Source organism: Lepidochelys kempii, chromosome 3, assembly GCF_965140285.1.
Source record: "Lepidochelys kempii isolate rLepKem1 chromosome 3, rLepKem1.hap1, whole genome shotgun sequence".
Taxonomy (NCBI): Eukaryota; Metazoa; Chordata; order Testudines; family Cheloniidae; genus Lepidochelys; species Lepidochelys kempii.
The window spans coordinates 58158335-58184555 of NC_136382.1; the positions used below are offsets into that span (position 1 = coordinate 58158335).

At 37.3% G+C, this 26221-nt stretch overlaps 1 protein-coding gene across 40 annotated transcripts in view; it reads left to right on the forward strand.

Annotated features, from left to right (window-relative positions):
* RIMS1 (regulating synaptic membrane exocytosis 1) overlaps positions 1-26221 on the forward strand; it is a 507196-nt gene that overhangs the window by 314978 nt on the left and 165997 nt on the right. For 19 of the 40 annotated variants that reach the window (XM_073336446.1, XM_073336400.1, XM_073336430.1 and 16 more), the window contains 9 exons: positions 1998-2044; positions 3103-3215; positions 4541-4671; positions 5986-6157; positions 6286-6442; positions 7534-7605; positions 11974-12130; positions 14481-14606; positions 21432-21494. In XM_073336446.1, the coding sequence (XP_073192547.1) occupies positions 1998-2044; positions 3103-3215; positions 4541-4671; positions 5986-6157; positions 6286-6442; positions 7534-7605; positions 11974-12130; positions 14481-14606; positions 21432-21494 (1038 nt within the window). The remainder of the gene's footprint in view (positions 1-1997; positions 2045-3102; positions 3216-4540; positions 4672-5985; positions 6158-6285; positions 6443-7533; positions 7606-11973; positions 12131-14480; positions 14607-21431; positions 21495-26221) is intronic. The other 21 variants (XM_073336401.1, XM_073336416.1, XM_073336435.1 and 18 more) reach the window with 6 other exon arrangements.

The window sequence follows — 26221 nt, forward strand, 5'->3', positions numbered from 1 at the left end:
TTAAGTGCTTGTGTCTCCTGCCAAGTCCTCCTGCCTCTACTGCTCCAGGTAATTCCAGCCTTCACCACCCATTTTTGTGATATCTGACACAAACATATTTGTGCCTTCTTCCACATTGCACTTTTCCCTCCTTTAAATCTTCCCTTCAGACTCACCTTTGCTCGGAAGCCTATCAGAGATCAGCCAATTTGTGACGGTTATCACTTGACGGTAAAGGAAAAAAAGGGAAATGTGTATATTCGATAATATAACTCGCTCCCTACCCTCTCCTATATAACTTGTCATTTTACATACAGGGCAAGGACCATGTTTTCATACAGGACCATGTTTTCAGCCTAGTACAATGGGGTCTTTATTTAAATGTCTAGGTGTTATTGTAATATAAACAAAGCTACATTTCAATTGGGAGTATTTTTAAATGTTTGGAATGGGAAAAAAACATTAACTAAGTTAATATATTACCTGTATAAAAATCAGTTTGGATCTGTTGAGTAAATGCTGCAGGTTTGGTGGTTAAATATGCTAAGTTCCATGTTAAATAAAAAGATTGAAATACTGCTTTAAATGGAAGACATCAACTCAGCCTTGACTATAGAATGTCTAATAACATCTCAATGATGCATTTGTGTCTGTAGTTTAGCAAACCAGAAATACTCTAAAGAATGGAAAATGCTGTTTCCATGACTTTATTTCCATGAGTTTTGAGGTGACCACATCATTCTTGAACCGCAAAGGCATGCCACAGGAAAACATTTCCATACACTATAACATAAGATGTAAGCTGAACTGAGATACCCACTAATAGCTCTGGAGTTTGGTTTTGTTTTTTGTCTGTCATATAGACCAAGATTTAAAAAAAATAAGAGCCTAAAGTTAGGCTCCTGAATCAATTATTAGGTACTGGAGCTAGAATTTTCAAAGGAACCTAAGGGAGTTAGATGGCCAACACCTACTGAAATTCAGTGGGACTTGTTTATCAATTCCCTTAAGCTCCTAAGAAAATTCCAGAGGAATTTACCTGATTTTCAAAAGTGCTGCATATGTGGCAACTCTCATTAGCTTCAGCACTTCACCTGAAGACTCTAAATAAGGGGATAGTGCCTTAACGTTAGACTTCACTTTTTGCAAATTTTAGCTGTAAATTGTATTGCAGTTTGTGGTTTGGATTGTATTATGAGTGTTTAATCTCTTTTTTAAGTGACTCATTGAAGAAATTTATTTCCTTTCTTACTCCTGGAATGTATTTTTGGAGATTGTTGGAAATAATACTACAGGGCCAAATATTAATAACAGCCAGATTCTGACAGCCACTGTAAAGCTGATGTCAGTGGGGTTACTCTGGATTTACACTCATGTAACTGGATCAGAATTTGATCCACTCTTTTTCTGTGTGGGTGTGTGTATGTGTCTGTATGTCTATGTATATTCAGTTGCAATATGTTGCATGTTTATAGTCTTTGAAGTAATACGTTGTTATCCTTTTCTTTGTTTATTTAACATTGCCCATGTTATCTGCTTTTTCTCTTTATTGTCATAAGACATTTTCATCGGTTTCATTCATCGAACTCCTTGAGACATGTGTATAAAAATTACTAGTGAGTTTTACAATCTATGTTGTTTTGATTTGACCAGAAAAGAAGTGAGCTTCAGTAGCCGTAAGACTTCTCATTTCCAAAACACTTTTGCTGTTTTGGTTGTAAAAATGTTTTGTAACCTCCAACTACAATATTAACATTATAGTGACCATGGTTTGTTTTTATTCATCATTTGAAAAAAGTCTTCTTTGGGATTAAAGCTTTCATGCACATTAGTAAACAGTGGCAAGCCGTCCTGAAATAATTCTCCTTCCTTACCACATATTGACAAACATATTAAAACAAAAACTAACAGATGTCCGAAAAAGGTGTGCCAGAAACTTTGTAGTTAGCTGTGTCTGTTTAGTACTGTGGATCAGCAGTTCAGTTATTTCTTATTATTTTTTGTATATGTCTTTTTAGTGACATTCCAAGGATTCCTGAGAGTTCCCATCCTCCATTAGAGTCCAGTAAGTATACATTTTGTTTTTATCTGCACACATATTGCAAAAATATTTTTACATTAAAAACCCTGTGTTTCCTTTATCATTGTGTAAAACTAGAATCAATATTATATAGTTCAAATCTGGGCTGTATTTTAATGCTTTCTTCCACAGTAACAATGAAAGTCCATGTGGTGTTAATACCATGTGGATACAGCATTTTTTGTGGTCCCAGACAGTCTAATCTTTCTAGATCAGCACTGTAAGAAAGGTAACTATTATTACCCTCATTTTACCTATGAGAAAGATGAGGCAGAGGAATTAAGTAAGGAAGTTGCCAGAGGCTGCAGAGGGAGTCATAATTTCCCATCTCTGATTGCCCTTCCCCTGTTCAGATTCCTAGACCACATCTCTCCCTATCTGATCCAGAATGTGCCCCTCTGTGAGTCTCTTAGGCCTTGTCTACACTGCCACTTTACAGCACTGAAACTTTCTCACTCAGGGGTGTGAAAAAGCACCCGCCTGAGCAAAGCAACTGTGAGCACTGTAGAATGGCAGTGTAGATAGTGCACCAGTGCTGGGAGCCATGCTCCCAGCACTGATAGCCACTCCCCTCATGGGGGTGGGTTTTTTTACAGCAGGAGAGTAGAAGCCTTTAATAAGGCACACCTGAAAGAAAGCAGCTTCCACTGGAATTGAGGGGCACCTGATAGTTTATTTCACATAAGAGATTCCAAAATGTAGGTAGAAGTGAGATCTTGTCTACACAATAGCTTGCACTTGCTTAGTTAAACTGGTGCAGACCCGTTTGGATACTCTTATTTCTGTTTAGCTTAAACCTGTTCCTAATTTACTTGACCTAAACAAAAATTTGACTGATTTAAACTGAAATAGGAGTGTCCGCGCAGCTTTTTGCACCAGCTTAACTAAATAAGTTTAAAATCATACTTTAAAATAAACTGATGAAACTGTGTATAAACCAGCCTTGAATAGTTAGAAAACCAAAGTAATTCACAGATCTAATAAAATTGGCTTGAAATCAGTTCTAGGTCTTCCATTGTTTCTTGTTTCTTTCATTCATTTAGGTTCAAGTTCTTTTGAATCTCAGAAGATGGAAAGGCCTTCTATTTCTGTTATTTCTCCAACTAGTCCTGGAGCTCTAAAAGATGCACCACAAGTCCTACCAGGCCAGCTTTCTGTAAGTGTATATTATACCCAGAGGGAATACCATTTATCTGTTACAGTATATTTTGTTTGTTTCTGTGAGTATTGAGAAATATCTGGCTATGTTACATAACATGGGTAATCTATTATTAAGCAAATAATCAGTTTTCTGCTGCTCTTTCTGTTTCATCTCTGTGTAGGACATGTGAAGAGTTATATTCTTGGAAGGTCTATTCTGTTCAACGACGCCTTTTTGATTATATGACCATTACTTCATATAATTTTATGTGATTATAATGGAAGTTGTGCATATAAAAGATGTAATGAATACTCTCATAGATTATTTGTACATGCTTCCAGTCTCTTTAAAGGTATTGGAGTCACGTAGATAGTAATTTTTCCAGATGCTAAGCAGAGAACAGACTCAAATATGCCCTTATGGTACAATTATTTTACGAACTAGCTTGATCACATTTAATAGTTTTCATAAAAGTATCTGCTAAACAAGTCAGGTTAAATGCATTCCACCTCTACATCAAGTATCACCACAGTACATGCTTCCCACCTAGCATTTAAGATAGTACTACTGAAGTAAACTCACTCCTATGTAACCCAGTGTACTGCATGACTACGTACAGAACATAGTCTACGGGCTAGACAGTATAGCTAGCCCACAGCTTCCGTCTGTAGCAGGCTGTAATCAAAAACATATGCTACTGCTTTCTAAGGACCTGATCATGTATCAATTGAAATCAGTGGCATATATGTTTGAGTGCAGGATGAGGCCCCAAAGAAGCAATATTGTGAGCCTCTCTGTATATTTATCCATCTTGCTGTAAGAATTCTCTCTCCACAAAACAGAGCTGAGATAGCAAAGATAACAGTGGCCAGTGTCCCCACTGCCCCCTCAGTACTGTAAGGCTAGGTTTTGCTTCAGTGAGTTAGAAACCTAAGAATGTTAGTTATACTTGAAGAATGTAATGAAGATCTGTGGAACTTTTATTTAATAGTCAGGTTTTTTTGAAGAGTGATATTGCCAGAGATTTCATGATCCAATATTTATGTGCAAAGCCTTTGCGTATTCGAAAAAAGGCTTGGAGAAATAACTGTCATGGATTCTTCCAAATTGGCTGAGAGCCATTTTTTTAGTTCATGTGGTGTGATTTCTGCCATAAGAAACCCAAAACGTCCAAACTAAAATCTCACACAAAACAAAAGAAAAAAATCTTGTAGAAAACTGTATGAAACATTGTTAGCCCTTCCGAAAAACATTTTATGTTTTGGCTAATGATACGCAGCAAAAATAATTGTATATACTTTCATTTTCATGAATAATTTCTGGTAACTTGGATCTTGTAGGTGAAACTGTGGTATGACAAAGTGGGGCATCAGTTAATAGTAAATGTTCTACAAGCAACAGATCTGCCACCTAGAGGAGATGGGCGTCCCAGGAATCCTTATGTAAAAATGTATTTTCTTCCAGATAGAAGGTAATATTCCAAGTGAAAAATGTATCAAGTGAACATTTTAAATATTTTAGTTATAGTTTAAATGCATGTTTCTCTCATATTTTCCTTTAATAGTTTATTGTAGTTTAGATGAACCTTAAAAGGTATAAAACTAGCATGCATTTATAATCAGATAATATCAAATTGTAAGTAATTTGCTCCATAGAAATATGGCTGAACCTGGAATACTGCACAGCAGATACTGATCCATTTTAGACATAAAAGATCATTAGGCTTTTTATCAGTAAAATGTAAGTAAACATTGATTTCACCATACACATACAAACAGATAAAAAAATATTCCAAACAATAATAATAGAAATTTACAGATAGGCAAAGTAAGAAAAATGTTGCTTGAGGTCTTATTAGCGTTTGATCTAAGGATATTTACTTCATGTATTTTGACATGTGATGTTGACAAATTGTGTTTTAATTATTATACAACTTTAACTTTTTTGAATCTCATCACCTAATATCATTAAATAATTATTGTATGCCCCCCATTGTCTAATCCCTCCCATAATTTCCCACAATTGTAAAAATTTAAATAACTAAAAATTGAAAAAATGCTTAAAATTTATAATTTTGTACAACTGTGAAAATTTAAATAGATACAGAAAAATGCTTTAAAATAAACATTGATGATATCCATCATAATTATAAAAAAATACAAATTGAATATTGCCAAGCCTAGTAATCATGATGTTTAAATCAGAAAGGATGAAAACAAATATAGCCTTGAAAAAAGAAAAGGAGTACTTGTGACACCTTAGAGACTAACAAATTTATCAGAGCATAAGCTTTCGTGAGCTACAGCTCACTTCATCGGATGCATCTGTATTCTTTTTGCGGATACAGACTAACATGGCTGCTACTCTGAAACCTAAAAGAAAAGGAGTACTTGTGGCACCTTAGAGACTAACCAATTTATTTGAGCATAAGCTTTTGTGAGCTACAGCTCACTTCACTGGATGCATTCAGTGGAAAATACAGTGAGGTGATTTATATACACACAGAACATGAAAAAATGGGTGTTATCATACACACTGTAAAGAGAGTGATCACTTAAGATGAGCTATTCCCAGCAGTGAGCTGTAGCTCACGAAAGCTTATGCTCAGATAAATTGGTTAGTCTCTAAGGTGCTACAAGTCCTCCTTTTCTTTTTGCAAATACAGACTAACACGGCTGCTACTCTGAAATCTGTACTCTGAAACCTGTAATTATAGTCTTGGTTACTAGATGGCAGTATGTGACCTGTTTTTGCATTATAATTTACAAGAATGTTTATGTTTCAGTGATAAAAGTAAAAGGAGGACCAAAACAGTAAAGAAAAGCCTAGAACCAAAATGGAACCAAACTTTTCTCTATTCACATGTACATCGTAGAGATTTTAGAGAACGAATGTTAGAAATAACCGTATGGGACCAGCCAAGAGTACAAGAAGAAGAGAGTGAATTTCTTGGAGAGGTGATATATACAATGGCATTACAAAATAATTATATTTTAAGCATATAAGAAAGTCTAACACTTCTGTATTAAAAAAATAATGCTGTGCAGTTTTAAACTAAGATTAAGTTCAATAAATTTTCTCCTAGATCCTTATAGAGCTGGAGACAGCACTTTTAGATGATGAACCACATTGGTATAAACTGCAGACACATGATGAATCCTCACTACCTCTGCCTCAGCCATCACCTTTCATGCCGAGGAGACATGTCCATGGTGGAGAAAGCACTAGCAAAAAATTACAAAGTAGGTCCAAATGCTATCGCTGTCCGTTTTCAGTTTTAATTTGGGAATGATTTGTGACAGTCAGTTATGCTGTAATAATGTTTAGATGAAGTTTTGGTCGTCATATTCAAAAATAAAGATATTCTTTCCAAAACATAACTGAAAATACAATTGGAAATGGAAAAACTATTACATTTCCTGATCAACCCCACTGTGGTATGCAACTTCCAGGTTGGCAACATTTGTTGAAATTACCTATAGTTTGAAATGTTAGTTTTTGCATAGCTGTCTTTGTTAAACACTGAACTGAGCATAATACATGATTTTAACAAGGAAAATGGGATGTTTTTATGATTACTAAATGTTGGGTCTTAAAAAAAAAAAGCTTCAGACTCTAAAGCCTGGGAGCAGCTTTTAGTGTATTGATCATTTCAACCTCCGACACACTTATTGTCCCGATACAAAACTTACTTTTGCTACATAGAATGCGTTTGTATGTGTGTGATTGGGAAGATGAAAATCAGAAAATAGTACAATAGTCAAAACCTGTCCTTCTCTGATCAGGTATTAATTTTTTGAGAATTTAAATGTGAAAACAATGGTTTTTAAAAAGTGGCATTTCTCAGAGCCATAGCATAGCATATAGTATGGGTTGAAATAGCTGCTATATGGAAATAGCTGCAACCTGTAGCCTCTACTGTACCATTTTGTCTGAAATTAGATTACATTTTAAAAATATGAAAGAAATAAAGAACAAATTCTAAAGGTATTTTCTCAGGTATTTTTCTGATCTTTTACCTGCCTGTTAAGAAGAGTAAGAGTAAGAAAACTAATAAGTTCCAGCCAGTGCATAACTTCATAATTAACTGATGCACTTTTAGTAGCTGTAACAACTAGATACTGTTGAAACTCGTGCATTAAAAAAATAAGCATATAGATATCAGACTATGCCCTCATTCTAAATTCAGTTTAATTCTCATTTCATATAGTTTAAATATAAAATCACCCTATGTTTGAATCACAGGAATAACTAGAGTTTTTATTTAAACATATTTTTACATTTTCCAATACAACCAGATATACAGGTATTTATTTGCCTTACTGTTGTGCAGGATCTCAGCGAATCAGTGATAGTGACATCTCAGATTATGATGTTGATGATGGTATTGGAGTAGTTCCTCCAGGTGCGTGGGTGAAGAGCATGGTCCTGCTTCTTTTTGCTGTTCCTTCCCTCCTCCCCCTCTAATTTTCCAGACTCCTGCAGGATGCTGGTTTTGGAGATTGTGTTATGGAGAAAACAGTATGACTAATTACTCTGTGGTGTCTTTCCTTCTAAATTAAATTAAAATGTACTGTTATGTACTAATTAATATTTCTGTTTAGATGTGACTGTTTGGATTTTGCATTTAGATGGTTCAAAGCTGTTTGTTTGTTACTTCACAGTGCTCTAAGCATACGTGAAACTACAATTTTTATTCTAATAATTCAGTTAAAATACTAATTACAATTTCAATTTCCATTGCATTTTTTTTATTTTGCTTCTTGCTTGAAACCCAGATATAATGCAGTCCTCCAAGGAATATATTTTAAATGCATGGTTGAAAATTCAAATGCATGTGGCATGGCTATATCTTTTATACTTTTCATAAGCATTCATGAATTATCATTACCATAAATGTGCATAAATGTATAAATATAGAGAGAGAATATCTTGATTCCACTTTAGGTTAGCACCCTTTGTATATTCAATATAATAAAACATCGGGGCATATTTTAGATACCATACCTTAAGTATATTTCATTGGCAGTTGCCACAAATCACAAGATTAAAACTCCTATTCATGGCAGACTTAGTAAAGAGTTGCTGTTTACCCACCCAAGCTAAATCAGGTTTTCTATGTAAAAGTTACTTGTGAAAGTACTGAACATATTAAAAATATGGTAGTATTTGAAAAGTTCTCCTTATTAATCTATGATTAAAGTAACCTACAAACAGCAGTTATTCATGGCATTTTTGCCATTCGTGTGAAATATCACTGCATTGCTGAATGAGCTAAACTCTGCTCTCATTTACATCAGTTTAAAGCAATAGGGTTGTGCCCGCGTAACGAAGAAGAGAATTTGTCCCAATAGCCTTAGCACTAGTATTACATTTAATGGAGTGATTTTCTTCATTCTTTCATCAAATTAAATAGAAAAATATTTTAAATAAAATGATTTCCATTATTTTTTCACTTTTTTTTCCTTTCGCAAATGGGGGTGCAGATATTGGCATGCGTGATCCTTTACTCATCTCGAAAGCTGCACTATTCCTTTTTTAAACTATATGGGGCTTTTCACTTACCAGTTCATTCTGGGCAACAATTCCCCATCTGCAATGACCTATCTTCCATCCCACAAAGCAGTCTTTCAAAATGTATATGACAACAGCACTCACTGGAATACATTTTCGAATGCTCAAATAGCACTTAGATGCCTAAGTCCCACTGAAAGTCGTTAGGAGTTCGGTGCCTAAGTGTGCCATTGTACCTTTGAAGAATTCATGGGCCATATGTAACTAGGGCCTTTACTGTCTCAGAGACCACCTCTCTGCTTTTGAAGTCTCTGCCATCCATGACAGTTGAGTTGATACTAACGGTTGCTAAATTAATGTGAGTAGGCTGGCTGGAAGAAACTTATTCCCAAACTAGTTCTACCAGCTCATGCAAACCCATTTTACGAGCTCATCTGACAGAGCCCAAGTTAACTGGCCTTCAGAACTTAATATGTATAACCTGTTTCATTCCTTTGACATTTGTCAGATATGGGTGAGAGAGACTGTTTGTAGAGTTGGTTTCCTTCTAGTTTCTGTCTGGAAGAAATCTCTGTGTATATATATATGCAAAGTTATATGTTTTACTACATTTGTGCATGCAGCCTGAACTCTTAGGAAAGGGCAAATGTTATAAATGAAAAAAAAAAAGGTCTGATAAAGGAAGGTGCAATGCTAAACTTATATTAAGATAAACAAATTAGAGTTAAACAGCAGGTGAGACTCAACTCTTCTGCTGCAGTTGGAAAACATTGTCAGTGTTATGCATCAAACTCAGATTGCCTGAGAAGCTACGTCCCCAAATTACTTTTGAAAATAACTTTCACACATCCAGTATCAGATGGCTATTGGGTTGGAGACATCTGTGAAGCGATAACAAGATAATTAAACAAAACCTAAAGGATGTGTGTGTGTGTAAGGTATGGTCCTGATGTGGGTCTTTTTGCTACTGTTTTTTTCTTTTTTCTCTTTCCATCTTTCCATCAGGAATGTGTTACCTAGGGAGGTGGTGGAATCTCCTTCCTTAGAAGTTTTTAAGGTCAGGCTTGACAAAGCCCTGGCTGGGATGATTTAGTTGGGGATTGGTCCTGCTTTGAGCAGGGGGTTGGACTAGATGACCTCCTGAGGTCCCTTCCAACCCTGATATTCTATGATTTCATATTTGATTCTCTGATTTGGTGCAATTCTAATGGCATCCACACCTAACATTTGAAACTTGCTATCAGACAATCTACAAGTGAGGAAAATCAATTAAGATCCCATATTTTGTTGCTTTATCCTAACTTGCTCTTTTTTAAAAAGGAGATTTACAAATGATATATTCCAGACTTTGAAACAATATATCATGTATGTGGAATCAAACATATATTTAGTAGAGATACAATATCAGATGGCCATAAGGTTCATTAAAAGTTTCTAGATAGATGACTGACATGAAATGACTGCCATTAACATAATGGATCACTCCCTCCTTGAAGCAATTCTTGCTTTCGTGGTTCCCTTCCTATCTGTTGGGAGTTCCTCCTTCTTTTCTGTCTGAAGTCTTTCACGATTCTGCCCTTTCATTGGGCAAGCTCATCGAGTCACATATCAGCTCCTGCCTCTATGTTGATAACTTACACTGAATCCAGAGGGAAAACTCTCATTTTCTTTAATGGGGCCAGGATTTCACACTATCTCTAAACCCCAAACTACTTCACTTCATTCAGATTCACAACATCTCTTCCTGGAATCCCGCTGCCAAATCTTTTAAGACCAGATACTGCCAGCATTACTCACACTTACTTCCTTCTTAGTGCTATTGACTACAATAGGACTAGTCTGGGATTAAGGTGCTCCTCAGCATGAGTAAGGATGGCATAATCTATCCTATAATATGTAAGAAAATTGAATTTATTTTTTTTCCTTCCAAGGCCTCTCTTTGTCCCTTTGCTACCTCAGTGGTTACATTACCAACTATGTTGTTGTTATGGCAATTATGAAGATCTATGCTAAAGTTATTCTCACCATTGTTAATTGTTTCTTGGTGTTGAAGTAACAATGCCAAAGTACAATAGAATAGGGTAAAGTGTTGTTTTAAGGGAGCTGCCACCTTTGTACGTTACATGTTTTTGTGGTATTAAACATCTCAGAATCATGTGAATACAGAACCTGTGTTGACTTTTAAAAATTATAACACAGTTGTTCAAAATGAGTTTCTCTTTCCACTCTGTTGCTAAAGCAGGAGTTCAGATTGTTCCTTGCAATAGCTAATGATTTCCCCAAAATCTAAGCATTCATTCATGTATGCCATGTGTTCAATTGTTGCATGAGATTGCAAACTCTGTGAATCTTTGGTTTGTATATTGCATAGCAGTGTATCCACAGTCCTTTGAGGGGATTTTGGTACGGCCATAATGTAAATATTAAAGAAGAACAAAAATTATATGCTGAATACTACTCTTGATAGTTAAATGAACAAGAAGCTGCTGCTCAAGTATTTTTGTTTGGAAATGTTGATTAAAGCAATTTTAAAATTGGACAAACATCCTGATAGTGATTTTTAATTCTAAACAATTTTTAAAATTTTTTTTACTTAGCAGACCATTTGCCGTTCACTCGTAGTATTCACAGGAAAATTACTTATGCAATATCTCTGGTATCCAATTACTATGTTTAACGTAATGTCAATACTTTTATGTTCATTGCAGTAAGGGTGGCTCTGGTCCGGTTCACTTAGAACTCAGCTGAAACTGGCTCAGGAGCCATCTCTTATCTCAGGGATGCTCTTTTGTTCCATACTGGCTGCTTCTTCCATTCATGGTGGGCAGGTAGTTTAGATGAAAATAACCTAAATTGCTTTGAATTCATAAAACAAACACTGAATGAGGTTGGGGTTCACAGTGTAGAACAATTACCATGTCACTTGAAGAAGTGACCTCCAGTGAGCAGCAATACCTAACGCATTAGATTTTAGGTAATATCCCCCAATTCAGGTGACTTGTTCAAGCCTCGCTTCCCCAGTATGCACCCAAACTCCTCTTAGTTTCTCTGCCTCTATACATATACACACATTACATTTAAAGGTAATGCTAGTAATTAATCCTGGCTGCATGACATTTCAGGATTTACAATAGCTAAATGACTACTTGAAAATCTTGTAATCATTTAGATGTGCTTTCCTGGAAAGACCAACCATTACCTGCATGTTCGTAGACCCAGATCCTTACTGTCTAACATCATTTTGTTGCACTTTTACCAGTAGGTTATAGATCTAATACTAGAGAAAGTAGATCTACAACGTTAACTGTGCCAGAACAGCAAAGAACAACACATCATCGTTCACGATCTGTATCTCCTCACCGTGGTGATGATCAGGGCAGGACCCGTTCACGTTTACCAAATGTGCCATTACAGAGGTAGGGTTCACAAGTTAGCAACATTAGTTATTGAAACACTTTGTGATTCAAAATTTGTGTAATCAAGCAGAGATTCTATGTCACTTTCATCTGATTGAACTCTTCATTATTTTTCACAGTGTATTACTTTTTCTTCATGTGTTAGTTTAATATTGAAGCACAGAAATTGTTTGAAGCCTACCACATCCTTAATCCTCTATTTAAATCACCCATCAAGTTTCTTGCTTTGTTAATTGCAATACTGTAACCCTAATCTTTCCTTACCTGACATCCTCCCTACTGTTTATCATTTTGTTCATTGTGTTGTATCTAAAATTTAGATTGGAAGCTCTTTCAGGGAGAGACTGTGCCTTTTGTGAGTCCACCATGGGTGCTATAAATAATAAATAACAATATACCATTAATAACCATGAATGAAATGATTTTGCAAGTAAGAGTAATCTGAAGTTACCAGTTCCTATAAATTACATTCTAAGATTCTTTTTATGGGATTTGTTTAGTTAGAGAGAAAACAATAAAATACCAAATGATATATATATATATTTCAGAGTAACAGCCGTGTTAGTCTGTATTCGCAAAAAGAAAAGGAGTACTTGTGGCACCTTAGAGACTAACCAATTTATTTGAGCATGAGCTTTCGTGAGTGTAGCTCACGAAAGCTCATGCTCAAATAAATTGGTTAGTCTCTAAGGTGCCACAAGTACTCCTTTTCTTTTTATATATATATATATATATATATATATATATATATGTATTTCAGAGAACAATGATAACATTTAGACTGGCTATAAAGTTAAGTATATAGTTCCTGTGTGTATAACTTCTGGTAGGCATCAAGTAATGAATAAGTGAATCTCTTTTGTTTTTTTCCTGCTTTACATTCATAAAAATGTGTTGTGTGCTTTACATTTTCAGATGTAGACATTGCCAGGGTTGGTAGACTCAAAACTTGACAAACCTCCTTCATTCCTCTGTATGGAGAAAGGGAGAGGAGAAGGAGCTTCTCTGAACCTCTCTTGAAACCCATAGCCTCATCCACTCATTCTCAGTTTTCCCTCCTCTGTCCTCTGGAGGTGTCTTCACTAGAAATCTTGGTACCTTCAGTAGAGCAACAGCTAGCAATACTGCAGTTATACTTAGTACTAGCCACTAGTGTAAACTGGGCTCATGCATTTTGACATTGTGGTAAAAAATGATAGAGCCCTGCTCACATGATTGTATAAACATAATAGTAGTATTGATGCTGGCAGCTACTGTAACAAAGATACTATGTGTTCTAGTGTAGACAAAGCTTGTGTTGCAGATAACGTTGCTTGGACCATAGATGAGTACAAGAGACTTTTTTCAGTGCCAATCACATGCTGGTCCCAGAATGACTTAATCCAGAGTGGCACCAGGCTTTCCTGGTCTTACAGTGGAAGACTGAGTTGCATTTAAGAAATCTGTTCAGGCTATGAGGCCAACCCCTCTTTTTGCTCCTCACACTTAGCTGAAAGGCCAGACAACCCTTCACTTCCCTTTTAGAAAACAAATTTTTGAGCTCTTCTTGGAAAAACAGTCAGGAACTTTCAGTCTGTCAGCCAAACACTGAAACTCAGTAAAAACATATGGCTTGATTCACCACCACTGGCACAGAGGTTTGCAGCTTGGTCCCTCCTGTAAGAGGCTACTTACTCAGTGGTAAGGCTACTTACTCAGTGGGTAGTTACTACCCCTAATTTGCGGGCGCAGAGGGGGGTCAGCCCTTCAAGTGATCAGTGGTATTCCCACTGCTGCTCTCCATCAGGAATTTCACCACAGGAAAAGAACTTTTAGGTCAGACTCCGTAGCAGGTCAGAAACTTCTGGAAGATGTACACAGTCACACCCCCTTCCTATGCAGTGCCACACGCTTTAGGGATAGTGCAGACTACCTGTGGTCCCACCCTAACCCTTGCTGAAGGTCAGCCACAGACACTTCTTTCTGCTGCAAGGACTTTCCACTGACCAGGGTCCACAGGCCAGGACTCTGCGTTTGGAAACCTAGGTATGAAACTATAAAACCATAAACTTCAACATGAATTCTTGCTAGCTGTTCTCTCAAACTATTCTCCAAATACAGGAACATGTTCCCCATTAACGTTGCTGAGTTCTGTGTTCACAAATAATTTAATTCTAAAAAGGGTAAAAATTACTGTTACCCATGCAAAATGAGGGGTTTTTTTCCCCCAAAGAGCTAATATTTTTGAAAAGTCATACATTAAGGAGAAACTTTCCAGCAGGCAACTTGTAACCATGTAACCTGTTAAACTGTGTTAACTATGGGGAGAAGAAAACCATCATACATATATGTATTATATAAACACTTCTAGGAGTTTAGATGAAATTCATCAAATGAGAAGATCACGTTCTCCAACTAGACACCATGATGCCTCCCGAAGTCCAGTTGATCGCAGGTCCAGAGACATGGATAGTCAGTATTTGTCAGATCATGAAAGGTATGTTTTCAGCTTAAACTTATGAACATGTATAGAAGTGTCTTTGTCTTTTTGGCTAGTGTTTGAATGTACTTGTTTGAATGCACATTTGGGTTAATGGGAAAGGGGAAAGGAATGGCCATAACTGACAAGAACAATCATGATTACGGCACTAGGAGAGAAAAGGTGCTTTTATCAGTATTAGGCAACAGATAAGGAATAGGTTCTATATTCATACTGAAAATTATTTGTGTAGCATAGAATATGAAAAGAGGAAGGAAGAATAAACCAGGAATTTTGCCTTGTTTATGCAAAGAAATCATAGGAACAAATTTTGGTGCAGTACTTGAAAACGTAATGGTGACTCTGGTTGTTCATATTTGTAGGTCACTTAATTATTTTGTGGGAAAATGTTATACAGCTAAATCATAGTGCCTATATTCTGCTACCCTTACTTTGTCAATAGTCCTATCAGTGTGAATAAGGGTGACAAAATCAGTCCTGGTGTTACTACTTTAAAATGATTCCTCAAGCCTACTATAAACAATGCCATCCGTAGTAGGGTGGAGAAACGGGAGAAGGGAATAAAACTGAAAATGTTTCTGGAACTTTTGTCCCGTTTTGAAGCAACATAGTAATTTAATAGCCAATGGCCTCTGCAGCGATCCCTAATTCAGTTTTGTATATGATCTTGCCTTTTCAAATTTTAAATGAGATAACTTACATCTAGGCGTTAATAAGTGTTGTTGATAGTTTTAATTTCTTGAGACTTGTTTTACCATGGCATACAATAAAATTAGGCAAGAAATATGTACAGAATTGTATAAGTTGGATTGTACCACTGATTTTCTTCTTAGAGGTGAATTGAAATGCTTTTTAATCATAAAAAAATCAGTTTTACAGTTAAGACACTAACACTGCAGTGTTTTCCACCTTATATGTACGTTTCATTTTATTCTTTATAGTAAAAGTAGTTATATACTCAATAAACATATTTTTCAAAAATATGTTTATTGACCATTTTCCTTAGTATTCTTTGTAAGTAGAGGTTGAAAGGGGGCAGGGGACATTGAAGGGTGACTCCTATTCCTAGGTGCAAATTTAGACAATAAGTGTATGCAAAATATCCCACAGTCAAAAACAAAATTCCTGACTGTGTTCTTGGATCATATTTACATCTCCTCCCTTCCTGCTTGGATGGAAGGGCTTTAGGATTCTGCTCTGATTCTCTCTGAAGCGGAAGCCATCAGAGCAGAGACAAGGGTGAGGGTGCTGCTAGGGTGGGACTCTGACTGGTATAAGAGAGTTTTCCATTCTCTTCTTCTTGCTTTGAGAAGCCAGCTTTTGATGGATAAATGGAATAAGTAGGTGTTGCTATCCTGAGGGGCCCCTGTACCTCTGCCAGGAGTTTCTTCTCCCAGAGACATCAGCTGCATCAGTCTCGTTTCACTCCCACCTGTAAAAAACTTCTGTTGTCCAGCTATCCTGAAAGGAGGACGGGAGACACTTGATATGGTTTTAATCAGGCCACAACTTCATTATTAGATGTCTGAGACCACCTGGCAGATAAACCTATACAGTGTAGGTAACTCCATGTTCATTCAATAGCTGTCCAGGGGCTTCCACCAGCCCCCCTTCGTTTTCCATCCAGGTGCTCCAGCCAACCCTTGCTGGGACCTTATCATTCCCCCGCGCCAATGGAGGATAAGGTATGCTATAAGGAAGATGGAGTTGGCTCTCCCTCCCAGCCCCCATTCCTTTCTTTTAACCAACACCTCCTTTTTAAGTCCTTTACAAAGCCATTTATCTGGTCACTGTATCCCTTCCCTGTGGAGTACCTCCCTGGGCATCAACTCCACATGTACATAACACGTTGCGACATCATAGCCTAACTCCCTTTCCTACTCACTGTAACAAAGTCCTCCCTGAACCCACTGTGGGGAAGGTGAAAAAACTCTCCACTCCACCTAGGCCAGTCTGGTGGTGAGGGAAAAATTCCTTCCCAGCCCCCCTGGAAAGGAGTGGCTAGTGCGATGCCTACAGCAGGTCCTAACCACACCTGGTATTTTGCCACTTCAAGGAGAGGGAAGGTGGATGCTGCTTCGCTTGGTCTGGGGGAAAGGGGCTGCTGTTGCCAGGCTTGCCCCTTTTCAACTCCCCAGCCCTTCTGGTACCTGAGGATGAGTCAGCATCACCATGCTGACCCATTCCTCTTTTTGCAGCAGTTTCTGAGCCCCTCTCCCACCCCTACCCCAACCCATAAAGCACTATTCCTCTTTCCCTGGCAAGCTGGACAACACCTGCCCCCACCCCCGCTTAAGGTGCACTGCAGTCATTTCGGAAAGCACTATACAACTCTTGTTTATTTATCTCTAGTGGCGGGTCCACAAACTTATCAATGAGTAATACAGGAATCTTAAGGGGGAGCCTGTTGCAGTTACTACCAAGGAAGAAGATTAAGAATTTAAAGACCCTTTACTTGATATGCTCTTGCAATAAGTTCACTCATTTACAGAAGTTCTCATCAAAATCCATACCTGCTGCTATCTGTCTAATATAGCATCCACTGGAAAGGTATGGATAGATCCATAGAACTTCCTGCTATCCCCATGCCTGAAATAATCTACAATTATTAACTGCATCTGATTATACCCATACAAGTTGTTACTAGTTATTTATTTGTATTGTGGTAGCACCCAAATCAATATGTGATATTCTGAATAATTCCTGGTAATAACCTTCAGAATCTTTGTTCAGGAATTTCAACTATTATTTTTAAATTATTATGCAGGAGCAATAACAGAGAATCCTTAGATTTAGGAAAGTGAATCATGGCCTCATATAAAATTCCAGCTAGAGGACTGTTCAGCAACAAGTTGTGATATATTTCCAACAGAACTGAGATTGCCTTTGCTGCTATTTTTTTTTAATAAAAAAATTACTGGGGAAAGCTATCTAGTCTGGTATCATAATTCTGACTGCTGTGAATTCAGGTATCATTATCTGATTCTCAGTGAAATAGGTCTCTCAGTGTTCTATTCCATCCATTTGTTTATAAATAAAATGTGGAAATCTCCATGGTCATATACACAATCTAGTATCTCCTTCAAAAATGCTTTTCTAGAGGAATACATTTTTTCTGTAAATGTGTCAAAAGCATAATTAATTATGAGAATATCAATACCTTACCAGTATGATTTTTTTTCAATTTGAGGAAATAATTAGAATTGTATTCCTTATTTATTTGCTATTTTATATCCCATGCATGGGTGTTTTATATCACTATTTTCAATGGGCCAAATCTTGAGGTCCTTGATAGGCAAACTTTGATTGAATGAAGATAGAGTAAATAATGAGCAAGAACCTTAAGATTTGACCTATGAACCAAATTCACTTCCCTTTCTGCCTCTGGATTTCATTAGTGCTTCTCCTATAACAGGGTTCAGAGGGGTAGCCGTTTTAACCTGTATCAGCAAAAACAACAAGGAGTCCTTGTAGCACCTTAGAGAGTAATATATTTATTTGGGCATAAGCTTTCATAACCCACTTCATCAGATGCATGGAGTGAAAAATACAGTAGGCAGGTATAAATATACAGCACATGAAAAGATAGGAGTTGCCTTATAAGGCAATATAATATTTATAAAAAATAGTTACTTTTTGTAGTGACCCAGCCACTCCCACTCTTTATTCAGGACTAATTTGATGGTGTCATGTTTGCAAATTAATTCCAGTTCTGCAGTTTCTTGTCGAAGTCTGTTTTTGAAGTTTTTTTGTTGTTGAAGAATAGCCACTTTTAAGTCTGTTATGCAGTGTCCAGGGAGATTGAAGTGCTCTCTTACTGGTTTTTGAATGTTACAATTCTTGATGTCTGATTTGTGTCCATTTATTCTTTTGCGTAGAGACTGTCGAGTTTGGCCAATGTACATAGCGGAGGGGCATTGCTGGTACATGATGACATATATCACATTGGTAGATGTGCAGGTGAATGAGGTCCTGATGGTGTGGCTGATGTAGTTACGTCCTATGATGGTGTCCCTTGAATAGATATGTGGACAGAATTGGCATTGGGGTTTGTTGTAGGGATTGGTTCTAGGGTTACTGTTTCTGCTGTGTGGTGTGTAGTTGCTGGCGAGTATTTGCTTCAGGTTGACGGCTGTCTGTAAGTGAGGACTGGCCTGTCTCCCAAGGTCTGTTAGAGTGAGGGATCATCCTCTAGGATAGGTTGTAGATCCTTGATGCGCTGGAGAGGTTTTAGTTGGGGGATGCTGGTGATGGCTAGTGGCATTCTGTTACTTTCTTTGTTGGGCCTGTCCTGTAGTAGGTGACTTCTGGGTACCCTCCTGGCTCTATCAATCTGTTTCTTCACTTCCCTAAGTAGGTACTGTAGTTTTAAGAACGCTTGATAGAGACCCTGTAGGTGTTTGTGGAGCAAATGTGGTTGTATCTTAGGACTTGGCTGTAGACAATGAATCATGTGATGTGGTCTAGATGAAAGCTGGAGGCATGTAGGTAAGTATAGCAATCAGTAGGTTTCTGGGATAGGGTGGTGTTTATGTGACATCACTTATTTGCTCTGTTGTGTCCAGGAAGTAGATCTCTTGAGTGGACTGGTCCAGACTGAGGTTGATGGTAGGGTGGAAATTGTTGAAATCCTGGTGGAATTCCTGAAGGGCCTCCTTCCCATGGGTCCAGATGATGAAGATGTCATCAATGTAGTGCAAGTAGAGTAGGGGCACTAGGGAACAAGAACTGAGGAAGCGTTGTTTTAAGTCTAACTTGACACCATCAAATTAGGCCTGAATAAAGACTGGGAGTGGCTGGGTCACTACAAAAAGTAATTTTCCTCTACAATTTTCCCTCTGTTGATATTCACACCTTCTTGTCAACTGTTGGGAATGGGCCACATCCACCCTGATCGAATTGGCCTCGTTAGCACTGACCCCCCACTTGGTAAGGCAACTCTCCTCTTTTCACGTGCTGTATATTTATCCCTGCCTACTGTATTTTTCAGTCCATGCATCTGATGAAGTGGGTTATAGCCCACAAAAGCTTATGCCCAAATAAATTTGTTAGTCTCTAAGGTGCCACAAGGACACCTCATTGTTTCTCCTATAACAGTTTATGTTGTCTCTGGGTCTGTCTACATTGCAGTTAAAAACCTGCAGGGCCCATGCCACCCCTAACTCTGGCTTGTGGGGCTCATGCTAAGGGGCTTTTTAACTACAGTGTAGACCTTCAGGTTTGGGCTGGAGCCCAGGCTCTAGGACCCTGCGAGGTGGAAGGGTTCCAGAGTTTGGGCTGCATCCTGAGCCCGAATGTCACACTGCAATTAAACAGCCCTCTTTGACCGAGCCCTGTGAACCCGAGTCAGCTGGCACAGGCATCTAGTCGCAGTGTAGACATACCCTCTGATAACTAAGCCGTGCATGGACCTGAATCATACAGTGCTTTGGCTTTTGTAATGTCCTCAAATCTTTCAAGGGAAACACAGAACCCTTTGTGTGTACAAGAAATAAAAGAGGAATTTTATTTTCAATTACTTTGTTTTAAATTATATTGTATTTATTTGTAATTTGGAAGTCTACACATAAATTCTGCTAATGATATGAGATATTAAATAGTTTTATTGTTCTTTCCTTTTAAGAAAAACAATTCAGTTCACCTTTAACATATTTTGTTGCATCAAAATCAGGCCTGTAGTTCCAGATGCAAACTTGCAATCCACATGTGAGATTTAAGTCATGATTTTGATTGCCCTGGTTTATTATATTACATAAATATTGCTTATACCAGTTTCCATAGTGAAATTTATAGTTTTATGAAGTATAAAAGTAATTGAGCATTTTTCCACTTTGCATAATTTTTATATCTTTTCTCTCTCTGTTACCATAGTACTTCATATGATTCTTTGATTCTTTTTAAATGATGCATCTTCATGAACTTTAGCCTCACTTTGGTGTCAATAACAATAAGGAGATTCTGGGACTTTCTCTCTGTGATTTGCACTGAAGTGCAGATACCCACAGAAATCACCAAAGGGACATGCTGTTATCACAATCATGTTTATTAAAGATGGAAATGATTAATTTACAGTAGCTATATTGTTGGCTGTAGCACTTGGCTCTTGTAATATACTGCTGGTTGAAATAATGGAGTAAGTGGACTGTAAAATAGAAATGATTAGAAAGGAGATTCTGATAGCTGATTAACACATTTTCTGTTTCTGTAAGGGAATATATAACAAAATATCGTAATTAAAAAGCTTTAGATCAGAATCTACCTTTGAATAAACTTAATATTTTGGTGGACAAATATTTTTCATTTCACCAAAATGATGAGTTGATGCTCCTTACACTGTATTCGCTAGAGCATAAAACTAAGTTTATAACTCCCCACCACCCTTCTGTGCTCACACACTCTTGTCTGAGTTCAAAAATGGAGGTTCTACAGTTCCATTTTTATTATCATGCTGCCAAGTTTTAATAAATACGTACTTTAAGAACTAGAAGATTACATAGCAGTGTAATTTGATAAAGAATCCTGTCAATATTTAATATTAAAAACTCTGAAGTAACTTCAAAATTTAAAAAAAGAAAAAGACAAAATTAGATGTCCACTTAAAAGTATTATCTGAATATATAGTTGCCATAGGTATTTTATTGCTTACATTTTAGAGCAGCATTGTAATCTGTTTTGGTTTGAACACTATCAAGACAGCTATCTCAGTGCCAGCTTTCTGGTTTCTTTTTTTATGTTTTCATTTGCATATCATTTGCATAACTCATGTCATCTAATACTTCATATTTATATCTGTTTCACTCACCACCCATCCTGTCTGTGCAGTGAGCTTCTTATGCTGCCCAGAGCAAAACGAGGAAGAAGTGCAGAGTGCCTACATACCACCAGGTAAATACAGGAATTCGATAACCGTGATTTCTTATAGTTAGTTTCTGTGTACTTCACTAGCCCAATCATTTCCTTTAGCTTTATTAATATTACAGTAAGTAATGGACACCATTTTCTTAACATGTAACTGAATTGCCATTTAGTTATTTTTTTAAAAAAAAGAACTGATCAAGATTTTTACATATGTTTGTTTACTTTGATAGTTATGATTAGAGCAGTTGAAAGCCTAGTGGTAAAATAAGTGTCAACAGTCACATTTGAAATTAAATAATACAAATATTTCTGCAGCATATACTTTTGTGATAGGATTACCTGTCTAGTCAGAAAAGGTGTGATTTTCAAATGCATGGCAGTTTTACTGTGGTTTTATAAAGTTTCTTTTGCGTTTTTTGAATTTTTTATGGTTCTTTGATTTGTTTCCTTTGTTGTTATGTAAAATTAATAAACACTTTTTGTGTTTTGACAACAAACTTGAAGAAAATTCCTCAGAAGAGCACATGACTAGATAAACAAAGGTTGCATGTCACTGTGCTTCACCTGACAGCTCTCACTTGGGCACGTCTACACTGCAAAAAAAATACCCGTGGCAGCACGCCCGAGTGCCCAGGTCTACAGACTCGGGCTCACATGGCTCGCTCTTCGGCACTACAGCTAGCACCATAGATGTTTCGGCTTAGGCTCCGAAACCTGGCAAGTGGGTGGGTCTCAGGGCCTGAGCTCCAGCCCGAGTGGGAATGTCGATACTGCTATTTTTGTAATGTAGCATGAGCCCTGCAAGCTCAAGTCTGTAGATCCAAGGCTGTAGATCCGGGCTCTGAAACTTGCTCATGTGGTTTGTGTGGTTGGTTGGTTGGTTGGTTGGTTTTTGCAGAGTAGATGTATCCATTGTTTCCCACCTTCCATTTAGAATTTTAGTTTTGGTTTTGTCTGTGCTGGGCCCTGCCAGGGCATTTCCCCCCTTTGAATTGATAAGTGCGCTATATCCCGTGAGGACTCCAAATCCCAGAGACTGCAATATTCTACATTGACTCCAGTCTCCAGTAGGTCCTACAGCGCTCAAGAACTCAAAAAGAAAGGACCCAGCACAGATGCAGCTGAGCCCCAAATTTAAGTTATTCTGTAGGGAGATGGACCTTCAGTGAAGTAATGGGACTGCTTATGTGTTTAAGTTAAACATATAAGTAAATGTTTGTAGGATCAGGGCTTGTAAGGTTTGAACTAATTTTTAATGCTTTTGCAACACGGGGTAATATTTCATACCTCAAAGAAGACCCATCTTTAGTTTTGATATCTCCCTGGATTCCCATTTGGAAGATTTTGTTTAATTACAATTTTTTAAATCAGGAAACACTACTCTTTAGAGCCTAACTAGAGCATACTGGTGATGAGAGTACACAGGCTACCTGTTAGCAGTTAGAAATCCCTGAAACTTCACCTCACATTTTAAACTGGAAGCCATTTACTCTGAATCTTTGTAATAAGGAATGACTTCATGTTATTTAGCAGACAGTGAAAACAAATAAGTTCAAAAATCTAAACAAATAAGTCCATAAATCGAAAGGTTAGATACTTTGGCAATATGTCATTGTACCTGCTGAGAGTTGGTTATGTTTTATGTACTCGTTGTCTACTCATACTCCGGTGTAACACAATGGTGCATCACATTGATTGATGCAGCCATTGTGTTACACCAGATTTACACCAATTCATTATTGTAATCTCAATGGAATTACATTGACGTAAAATGTGAGTAACACCCTGGTGAATCAGGTGCTTGATTTCCAATTTCTCTTGGATAAGAAATATCTGCTGCCATATTAAAAAACTGGGTCTTTCTATGTATTCAGCTTGAATCCTATAGTACATTATGCACTGTATAGACAGAAAGATCTAAGGACCAGATTTAATGGAGGACACTGATTTACAACAACTGAGAACCTGGGGAGAATCTCTAGCAGAGATGGGCCAAAACTGAACTTTTTACTTTATCTGACACCCAAACCCACGGTGAGCTTTGGTGGTTGGTATAAGAAGGAACCAGGATTAAACCACCCCATGGGAGCCCTAGACCTAAAGTTTCCCATTTCATTTCAACCCTTGTTCCCACATATTGCTAAAGGTTGGGTTCAGATACAGCTTGGACCCATCTTCACCCTGACACCCTTTCCTAAATTTTGGAGCTTTGGATAATATGGAATCCTGATATGAACCATTCTTGGGTTTGCAAAAGCAAAACTTACCTGATCAATTTTTGTGAAAGAAAAACAAAACTCAATCTCACCAGCCTACCTCTTGTCATATAACACAGAAGTTAAATACAAATCTGGAAAAAGCATTGGCTTAAGTGTAAAAATTGAAGAAAAAGTGTAGTCACAGTTTATTCCCATGCTTTTGGTACATCCAATTAGACAGTGATCACTTTAATTCAGATCTAAAATTTGACTAAACAAATTGGTTATTAGTAAGCAAAGAAAAATCTTTTTCTGATCTAATTTTAAGAACACAAGCATTTTCAATTTTATTTTATTTTTGTTAGGATAAATTGGCAGCACTTTCTTGCAATCTTTGTATATCTATTTCTATTTCTCCTCTTCTGGTGACATTTATAAATCAGCTCTTTTGCAGGTGTTACAGTTATGAGAACTAAGGAAAACATGTATGTAGTTTTCTACTCACAAACTGATCATTAGTAAAAGTTTAGGTCGGTACTCTCTAAATTTTACTTAACCTTAAAAATTAGGATTGGAAAAGACCCTGTAAAACCATGCAGTCCAATGCACCACTGGTCTGCATGATTGTTCCCTAAACAATCACAAATTTGTCCAAGATAATTTTAATTTTCCAGGTCTCATCAATGATAGTGGAAAGACGAACTTATGGTTAGGTTCTGTTACACTGTATAATACTTAGAAAGTATTATATAGTTTTTAAGAACTTCAGCATCAGTGCAATGGTTCCATTAAAGTTCATTGCAAATTTAAAGTATTATCATTAGAAAAGAACTACAGGCATCCGATGAAGTGAGCTGTAGCTCCCGAAAGCTTATGCTCAAATAAATTGGTTAGTCTCTAAGGTGCCACAAGTACTCCTTTTCTTTTAGGCTAACTTTCTGTGACTGAGGAAGTTCGTGCTTCAGTGTTTCTGGGTTTCAACATTTAATAAACCATTTCAGTCCCTGCTTCTCTGTTGTTCCTGGCCCCCTTCCCCTTTATGTCAGCTTCATGGGACCACGCAGCTCCTGTTCCTTCACTTCCCTCTTCTGGCCTTTCTTTTTTCAGCTCCCACTTCTGCATCTCCTTGTCTCTTTCTGAGTCTGTATTTTTTCCTTTCCCCTTTCAGGTCATCAATTACTTTAAAATGGCTGAGTTGCAAATATTAAAAATTCTCACTTAATTCTTATATGAAACACAATATGGTGAATTTTATCTGGCCCTTAGTGGAGTTTTAATTATAGCACAAAGCCTCAACACAATTTAGCATGATCAACAGTCTTCTGACAAATTGCCCATAAGTGGGATACAGGTCAGAATGGAGGTGTATTCATGTAAGTTCACGCAGCACTTGCCTATGTTATGCCTTGCTCTAGTTACTGTTATTTCCTCAATTTCAAGTTCAGTACCAAATACACCTTTAAAAAAAATTGGTTACTGTACTAACAGTATAGTACTCTTAATAATGTATTTGATATGTATATTTATATAATAGTTCTATATTCTGCAGTAATATAATGGAGCTATGAAATATGACAGTATCCATTGAACAGCTTGTTTATTGCTTCATATTGCTGCATGTACTTGGGACGTTGGGTTAACTCGACAGTAGATGCTCCACAATGTGCCAGGTGGTCACTCTGAAGTACTGTTATCAATACAATGATGACACATTGTTATGCATAGAAGCTAGCCCACCACACAGCAATAGAAGTATAATAATGACTACCATAGATTGGTTGCTAAAATGAGTTACAAGGCTTATGGGTCCTGATCCAACTCCCATTAAATTCAGAGTCCAAAAAAGACTAATAGCTTGGATGCCGTTGTCTCATATGCCCACTCAACAAGTTATTTGGCATCTATGTTGTTGGCATTGTTTCTGCAGACTCATTTACATTGGTGTAACTGTAAAGGTTAGGCATGCTATGGGCATAGTGCTATAGTAATAAATTCTTATCTTCTAGACATCTTATTGTATTGCGTTGTATTTATTATTATTGATAATGTTAGTTTAGAGTGTAGTGTGTATGTGACATTAATTAGAGATGGTCCAAGCTTTAAAATCAGGATTCAGAATCCCTCACATATGGAGGTGTTCAGATACAGGGATACAGATGCACCCAGCTCTAAATCCCATGTGGAGTCAAGGAATGCTATTAAGAGGAACAACCTGGAGATGGCAAGAACCTCCAGGGTGCGTATCCTTCTGCCAGTCCCACCAAAGCCCTCCCTTGGTGGAATGTGTGGACACTCCATAAAAGTTTGTTTTAATTCCAGTTAACTGCACTATGTGGAACAGATTCCAATTTGGGTAGTCACATTCTTCCTTTACATTTCTCCTGGAGTTTCACTTGGCCAGGGTAGTCCACACTCCTAGTTCTAAAATGTTATGTACTGTGGCCTTGGTTTATTATGTTAAACAGTTGTCATCCAAAGGTATGTCTATGCTTCAAACTGGAGGTGTAATTCGTAGCTTGAGGAGACGTATGTATGCTAGCTCAATCAGAACAGAAG